Here is a 9280-nt window from a genome sequence, read left to right as displayed (position 1 = left end):
ATCTTCATTCACAAATCGATCGAACCCACATTGGTGTTACCACTTACTAGATACCATTTGGTTCTGTAATTATTAACCTTAGGAATGGGTAAATAAGTCGTGGTGGCCTAGTGGGCAAAGAACCAACCTCTCGAGTATGAGGGCGCGGGTTCGATTCCAGGTCAGGCAAGTACCAATGCAACTTTTCTAAGTTTGTATGTACTTTCTAAGTATATCTTAGACACCAATGACTGTGTTTCGGATGGCACGTTAAACTGTAGGTCCCGGCTGTCTTTGAACATCCTTGGCAGTCGTTACGGGTAGTCAGAAGCCAGTAAGTCTGACACCAGTCTAACCAAGGGGTATCGGGTTGCCCGGGTAACTGGGTTGAGGAGGTCAGATAGGCAGTCGCTTCTTGTAAAGCACTGGTACTCAGCTGAATCCGGTTAGACTGGAAGCCGACCCCAACATAGTTTGGGAAAAGGCTCGGAGGATGATGAGGAATGGGTAAATCCAGAGGAAAATTATACATTTTTATAATCATCAAAATGTATTTGAATCTATATAATAGAAGAGAACAGTAAAAAATGCTAGAATTACCTCATTACTGGATCCGACTTGAATTTGATTTGTCCACATTTCATTACTGTCCACATTTCATTTTTTACGTGAAATAAAATAAACGATTTAGGGTTATGAAAATGTATAAACAATATACTAAATCTTACAAAGTCGTGTAAAATCACCTTAAAAACCGTACAAAATGAAATCTACAGTAAATATTTTTTTCTTAAGTTGTACGGATTGGATATGTCGTTTATGGTAACACTGCTATTGCCCTTTGACCAATCAGAACACTTCTACGATTTGTTTCATTCAGGCGAACACACGCAATAGCCAATCCGGACGAAGCACTAAAAATAGTTCACGTTCAAGCTTCAATAGCTCTTACTTGCTCACTCACTCAGTCATTCGCGTTCTGCCGGTTGTCGTAGTCGTCTGTAGAGCGGTCACTGCGCGGTTACCGGTATCTCTAGTGTCCTTTGATCAAGTTCTCAATCCAACACATTTGTTGTTATTTGATAACATTTGTGTGTGAAAGTGAGAACTGTAAAGTTGTGAAGTAGGTGAGAACAGTTTGTTAAATTTCCCGAAAGTACTTTGAGGTAAGGCCTTTTTTTGCTGCTTTCTTTAGATATTTTCACGGGTTTTGTCTGGCACGTCTCGCGAGTAACTGGTGCTCCACGTGTAATGAATACGTGGTGTAAAATCTGTGTCATCTGCTGAAAATGATGCAATTTTATATTTCATAAAATTGCGCCTCACAATATTTTTCTCACACCATGCGCATTTCTGTTTGTATTACATGATCCTATTTTCCTGTTAATCGTTTGCAAATCGTGGAGTCCGCATTTGACGTTCTTATTTATTCGCAGCGTCTATTGTTCTAAAAATAATTACCGGTGCAAACATTGCTTCGTATGTGCACTGTGGACTAAATAAATAAAAAACAATTCATCTTACTAAAAGTAAAACAAAAACACATCTTATGAGCAAAATATTGCCGTTATCTAGCTATCCCGTATTCCATTTAAAAATAGAATTATTTCTTTATCGGAAACCGGTCGAAGCGCCTTCAATGATCCGAGATTTGGGCGGTCATTGATCTGTCAGCTGGTTCGAATTCCTAATTTAAATATTCAAATCTTCATCTAAGTTTCAGATGTAAATTCCAATAGGTATTAAATTTTCGGCAAAGTTTTGGCTTCTAAAATAAGATTTTGTTTCTCTTTGGTTAATCAGTGAGATAATTATTTATGTTATTGTAGTAATTAACATAAATAACAAATGTCATAGTAACCCTTTGCCCTTTACCAGTGTTTTTTCCTGGTTTAATGATAGTGTCAGTCATTAAGTAACGTTAATTACATACTATGTAATAATGAAGATATATTGAATAAGATGTATTCATAAGAACATTGTCAGTATGTTGACAATCATTCCATATACTAGTAAAAGTTACAAACAAAAAAAATACCTATTTTAACTTCTTTGTCACACTCTTGATGGAGTAGTTCTGGTCATCATTTCAGATGAGGTGGCTCCATAGACAATCTGTGACCTCTCATGTTGCACCTCTTACATAAGAAAAAAGTCAAACATAATAAAGATTCAATATTATTTATGATTTCCGCACTGTTGCACTCGCATCCTGGGGGAACTTCTGCCTAAAGAATCTTTTACTGTAATAATATTCTTCAATAAAATTTTGCTCTATATTCATCATGTAATCTTAACACCAAACATTTGACCTCAACCCGAAATCTCGAACTAAATACTCTTTATGAGCCAATCCAAGTAATTAAGATAAAACGCAGACAGATTATTAAAACCTTAATTAAGTAATTATTCAGAGATCTCGTCTTTGCCAAAGGATTAGCTTTATTGCCCGAGCAATATAAAATTCATAGACAGTTCGTCTGGCATTCATTTGCTTGTCAAAAAGGATAAGATTAATTAATTTACAGTTTTCTTGTGTAATTTTGTTCTTGGTTCTAATTAAAAGGTAAGAGGGAACTTTTGATAGACAGGATAAGTAAGTAGACTAAAAGAAAGATAGAAAAGAAAAATCATTTATTCATATAGGTATGACACATAGAGAAATAAAAATTATAGTAAAACCTGAAAATAAAGGACTACAATAAGAAAACAAAGTGACAAGTAAGTACGGGAAATATTTGTCGTCACCCATGTGAAAAGGCCCTCGCATGTATAGTGCTGAGTCCCTACATGGGCAAAGCCGAAATAACATAACATTATAAAAACGCTTCAGACTCAAAAAGAAAATCTGAATTAACCTTTTAACTTTATTTTGCTCATAAATAGCTTTACATATAATAATTTTGGTATCACCATATCGTTATAATACCTACATCACTTCACAATCAGCTCATTTCATGCCCGTTTTACTATGAGACGGAGAATAACAACTGGTAACAAACTGTTTAATACCTTCTTATATTACTTACACAAGACTTTTCAATTAATTAATTTACCGTTTTCCTTATAATATGCAATATTATAGGAAGGTTCCACCGATTTGATATAGTCATTACATTTATGTACGTTGCGACTATAATGCTAGTAAGCTATATGAATACCAACTACATTATTTTACATGTTACACACCTGGACAGTGGGTAACTTCATATTCTTCTACAAACAAAATTGACTACCAGATTGAAGGTGTTTTATTGCCTAGAAACATTGCAAAAAAAAATGTCAGTCACACCAGGCACTCAGTAGATCAAGTCCTTTGCATGTATAGGATATCAATAAAAATTCAATGATCACCCATCCACATACCAACTGCAACAGTAGCTTAACCTTGATCAATCGACCCATGCAGCTAATTGAGTCACAGCAATAACCAACTGACAATACGTAATTAGGTGTAATTTTTTCATTTATCAATGGCGTGGGAAACTCGGCAAATGCATTATGCTGTCAGTTATGCAGTCCCTATATTATATCATATGATTATTATTATATTATGTAGTTATCAATGAAAAGTGTAAAGTTTTCCATTATGAAATGGTTCGCAAGTTTAGCAGTAGGTACGCTCAATCAATCACTGTCATCTGTGTGTTATGATTTGAGTGCTAAAGTGACTGTATTGTTTGTGGAAAGCTTGCCCAAATTGGACAGAGTATCCAACACAAATCAATTGACAAAGTGATACTTCATATCACTTAGTTGTTGGTTTTGTATAGCCATGGGTGGTGCAAGGTCATCGGTATCCAATAGAGCATTCTAGGATTGGATTAAAGCACCTATGCATCCAGATTCTGGGTTAGTTCATTCGTTCAAATTCTTTTTTTAAATACCTCATTAGAGTATCATATCAACCTACGATCTCTATAAAACCCGGTTTTCAGGAAATAAAACAAAAAATGCTGTAAAAATTCAAGAATTTTCTTATAAAATGCTGTAATCTAGTTTTATGGCATTAAAAGTCGTCGGTCGTAAACATGCTATTTAAACTCCACCACGTTAGTGTGCAAACGATATTGTTTATAGTACAAATGTCAGTGAACCTGCAATTTGTAGTACAAGGCGAAATGGCTTTTATTTAAGAGGACGAATTGGAATTTTTGGCGCCAAGGATGTCAATTTTTCTCAGTAAATACAAAACGGATCAAAATACAACTTGGTTACCTGAAAGTTCATGATATAAGCCTTATTTTGTTAGTTGTAGAAACATGATTAGGTAACTTTTATAACAGAGAAAAATATATCAAACATACCTCTTTTTAAAAAGAGATTCACATATTATGGGCAAACGGGACCGATTTAAGCCTCTTAACTTTTTTAGTAGTTGAGTATATACATACTCTTTAAAATGGTAGTAGGAATTTTTATTAAATTATCATTTCTAAATATTAAAATTACAAAACCATTTTGTCGCTTACGACTTTTAGTTATAAGCTAGCGCGCGTATTGTTATCCTCGCCCCGCTCAGACGCGCCGACCCCTTTTGGCGCCTTAGATGCGCGTGCCGGTTATGGAATTATTGTTGACCACTTCCTCGCCTTAAACCTTGTAAACCTTCGTACGTGACCATAGCAAGTGGTATCACGCCATAGTTTATTCCATGAATGAATTTATGCAATGAATCTGACTCAGTCTGCATACCTAAAAGGAAAATAAAATTAGTAGCCATCCATTTACCTTTTCCTGTTGATTTATTAAAAAGTATCCATTTTGACCCAGGTATGGAGTGGGAAGGGCCGCCCAAGCAAGGCTTGTACGACCCTCAGAACGAGCACGAAGCCTGCGGTGTTGGTTTTGTTGTTGCTATCGACGGAAAACGTACCCATAAAGTAAGTACCTTTTCTTACATAACCCCTGAAACCCTTAAAATGTTTCCAGTCCAGAAATATTTTACGTAACCGGCCTTTCTGTCATTTTTCCTCAAAAGTTTGCATTTTTTCTGTTTATTTTAGACACAATGACGGAGGTTCAATTCATGTTATAATTACGCTAATAATGGGACTAGCAGCCACGTTCATATATCTTTTCCAACGTTTACTTAACGTACCATCACCTCAATTCAATCAATCAAGCTACTGGGCTTATAATAGGGTAGCACCCCAATCTCCCGTTGCCTAGTAACGTTGATGAATTTTGACGAGAGCACTGCACTTTCGTGTCCAGTTCTATCTTCTATATAGATTGAAGGATCAATGTTAAAGCCCCGACTAATTGCTTAGCCTGTCAGGTCTGTACCCTTTTGAAAGAGGTAGCAATACCAATTCATTTTAGTATTCAGCAAAAAAAAACAGTACGCAAATATTATGTCAGGTTATTTGGAATTGCATTTGAGTCTAAAGTTCAGTTCTTTCGTATCGAAATGACGAAATCTTATTCGTTCTACATGCAAATATTTCTTCTTTTAACTGCATTTGGCATCCATAGCAAATCCGCAAGCATTTTATGGAGAAACAGACATTTTTAACATCATAATGTTTTGGAGACCATCCAAAGTGAGACTGCGCTTCGTCTCGATTGGGAATTCTTGGCAGCCCCTGTTCCAGTCCAGAATTAAACAATAAGCCATTTGGGACTATGCAATTGCATCCTGCAATATCGAGACTACGCTGATTGATGAAAATACTATACAAACTTTTGCACAAAAAGCTCTGGATGTGATCATCATGTGCCTAACTGCCTAACCTTTACCCAACTATGTTGGGGTCGGCTTTAAGATGTGATGTTTCATTTATTATATAATCTGGTAAATACTTAGAAAGCCATAGCTCTTCCATAGTCTGTATTCAAAAAGCTAATGACTCGTCTATTTTGGTAATAAATAGGAACCGTTTATTATCTGAATGGTGAATTTAAATGCAATTTATCTTGTATGTCTTAACAGTTGAATGAAAGATTACCAGTGATATGTACCTCTATATATCTTCTATTTTAGACATTTTGTTTGGGCTTATGCTAAATGTGCTACGTCCGCTAATCCACCTATTTTAGCAAAAAAATGTTTTTGATATGAACACGTCAAACACCATAAACAGCATAAAATTAAAACCAAATCAGAATCGAATAGGTGTATGTCTTCCCGAATACAATGACGTCTTTACACATGATCTGAACATTAATTAAAAATCACGTAATGGTAAACAAATAAGGTTGAACCTTGACTTGTTTGACACTGATAAATTCAAGCCATAACTCCTACTATTTAGATAAACTCTAATGATAAACCTCTTGTGTATTTCACGAGTGAATTATATTTAGAAGTTGATAATTTTCTATGACGTAGTACGAGTAACATTCACCTAGACACGTTATTACTATCGTGTTGCTAACCAACTTGCCTCGATCTTATTGCTTAGGAATTAATGTTGCCCAATTCACGGATTGGGACTTCTAATCTGTCTACATTGATGTATCGCATCAGGCTTCTAGTGATTAATTTCTGATGAAGCTGTCTTAATCATCACCTGTCATTTAGGTATTTCAATTGTAAATGCTTTTTAAAAGTTCTTAAACTCCATCCATCAATTGCCTCTCCTTTTGAGGATGGTAGATCCTACTCGACATACTTAAATTTTTCAAAAATATTTTTAACCTTTAATAAAGATCAACCACACATTGATTATTTTATATATTACTTAAGTAAAGTACAAAACATAGTTCTAGTTTCCAACTTATGCTTGAATATGTACACAGATCGTCCGAGATGCAGAGACTCTCGCAAAACGCATGGAGCACCGCGGCGCGTGCGCCTGCGACAACGACACGGGTGATGGCGCGGGAGTTCTAACCGCTATCCCGCATCAGTTCTACTGCGCTCAGCTCAGGTCAGTACCTAACTTGACTGCGAACTTTTATTAACATCTTGAACAAGGTTTCCTTGTGAAATCCACGAGAAACAGGAAAAAAAACAAGTGTATTTTCTCGGTCATGAAAATCAACGTTCTCACTTTCAGGACTAATTGACTGTATGTTCGATTTCTATTGCCAGTTATCTGAACTTAACTGCACAAACAATTGATAGATTTCAGCTAGCTGAACTTTTTGAATGCACTATTCACGTTTTGCATAACCGAGACGACAGATATCGGTGATAAACTACACTGCGTAGGATAATACAGAAGCTATAACATACTGCGGTAAATTATAAACAAATAAAAACAAAATACAGTCGGGCTGGCAGCCAGACTTGTGGTCAAAACAATGCGTCATCAATGCACTAGTTTAGTTAGTACCGAGACGAATGAACTTAATTACCCATAGTTACTGAAATCAGAGTAAAGTTCTCTAAGCCAGAAATATTATGTGTGCATGATCAAAGGAAATTAGACGCTTGTTACGCTCTTTAATTATCCCCTATTTATTTATTTTAAAATTTATGTACACGCTGTTAATAAGAAATAGAAATGGCATAATGCAATTGAGTACAAAAATCCTGCTTATTTACAGTACAGAAATTGCCTGATTAAAACAAAAAAATATCTCTTTCTCTTTATCTCTTTATCTCTTTATTGAAACCACAATATGACACAATACACCGAAGCTCTGTCCCCTGAACTAGGTGGTTAGCCTGTATCTCAGGAGACAGTTCCTTCCCCAATTACAGAAAACTTAAATATGTACTACTACAATTGGGAGCAAAACATTGATTTAAAATTATAATAAAATATATAATAAAATAACAATAGGTATTTAAAATAATTAATAATGGTGTTCTTTACTAAATTAAACACTATTTTTAACTGATTGCGCGCCGTCTTTTGTTTATGTGTGTGTATGTGTGAGTGGTGTGCGTGTATGTGTGATGTGTTAGTGTGTGTGTGCATGTGCTTTGTTATTGTTGTTGAAACAGACTTTAGATTTGTAAAGATATGAGGCTTTCAATTTTGTCGTAATCCATACTATTTAGCCAGCCTACGAGATACTTAGTGAAATCGTGATTGTTTAGTTTCTGGATGTTTTTTTCGGGAATTCTATTATAGACACGAGGAGCACTGTAGATATAGTGACGCTGAGCAAAAGTCGATTTCACGGTAGGTACAGGACATCTAAAGCGTCTTTTATTGTTTGGACTTAGCTTAGGAATCATTTTACGGTGATATCTACGCAGGATCTGGTACAAGTACATTTTGCGGACAGAAAGTACGCCAGCTCGCTCATAGACATCGGTTGTAGGATGACGGTATGGCAGAGACATTAGAACCTTAAGGATGGTGCGCTGCGCTCGCTCTAGTTCAATAATGATTGTCTTAGCCGCTCCACCCCAGGAACAAATGCAATATTGCAGAATGCATTCACACAATGCCCTGTACGTCGTAAGTAACAGCTTAGTAGATGCCACGGTTCGCAATTGCCTAAAAATATAGGTCAATTTTCGAAGTCGGGCACTGATAGTGGATACTTGACGACTCCACTTTAGATTTTCATCGACTATGACTCCCAGATACTTAATGTGACTGACTCTCGTGACTAACTCACATGAGCAGTCGCTTATTGTTCGGCTGTGGTAATTTCTGTTACATGGGAAAGTATGAATTTTCAGCTTCATATCAGGACGAGATCTATTAGTCTTGGCGAAGCATAGGTAGCTCGTTTTGGCAGGGTTTAGTGTGAGCAAATTTTCCTCTAGCCATTTTGAAACTCTAGCAAGACCACTTTCTGCTAGTGACTGAGCGTGTTTCCATGAGTTACCATGAAATAAGATGACAGTGTCGTCTGCAAACATTAATATTTCAGCATTAGGGATGGCGATCTCTGCAAGATTATTTATATAGCCAAGGAAAAGGGTAGGACCGATCGTGCTTCCCTGCGGAATGCCAAAACTACAAGCAGCTGCGTCACTCATATATCTGTCTACCTTTACTCGTTGCTCCCTCCCGCTTAAATAGTTCTGGAACCATTCTAGGACATGTCCTCTGATACCCAGGTTGCTAAGCTTGGTCAACAATATTGGAATAGAGACAGTGTCGAATGCCTTTTTAAGATCGAGGAACACTCCAATAACCTTCTTTCCAGCGTCGACATGTCTTGTGATGGTTGACGTCAACTTCAGAAGGGCATCATTGGTTGATATCCCTTTCCTAAAACCAAATTGACTACTGGTTAGAAGTCCATTCGTTTCCAAGTACGTTGTAAGCTTCTTGTTTACCAATTTCTCCAGTATTTTAGATAAACAGGAAAGCAATGAAATAGGTCTATAATTCGATGGTATCCGTTTGTCGTCTGACTTATGTATTGGTGAAATTAGTGCAAT

General features: G+C 36.4%; 1 protein-coding gene across 4 annotated transcripts in view; it reads left to right on the top strand.

The window, feature by feature from the left end:
• The first annotated feature begins 936 nt into the window (after nt 1–936).
• The window catches only part of LOC124630844 (glutamate synthase [NADH], amyloplastic), a 60649-nt gene continuing 52305 nt past the window's right edge, over nt 937–9280 (top strand). For 3 of the 4 annotated variants that reach the window (XM_047164863.1, XM_047164861.1, XM_047164864.1), the window contains exons 1-3: nt 937–1145; nt 4753–4862; nt 6724–6854. In XM_047164863.1, the coding sequence (XP_047020819.1) occupies nt 4755–4862; nt 6724–6854 (239 nt within the window). In that variant the 5' untranslated portion in view covers nt 937–1145; nt 4753–4754. The remainder of the gene's footprint in view (nt 1146–4752; nt 4863–6723; nt 6855–9280) is intronic. The other variant, XM_047164862.1, reaches the window with a different exon arrangement.

This window comes from Helicoverpa zea, chromosome 5 (assembly GCF_022581195.2).
Source record: "Helicoverpa zea isolate HzStark_Cry1AcR chromosome 5, ilHelZeax1.1, whole genome shotgun sequence".
Classification (NCBI taxonomy): Eukaryota; Metazoa; Arthropoda; class Insecta; order Lepidoptera; family Noctuidae; genus Helicoverpa; species Helicoverpa zea.
The sequence above is the reverse complement of the archived record's forward strand: the minus strand, read 5'-3'. Positions and strand labels throughout refer to the sequence as shown.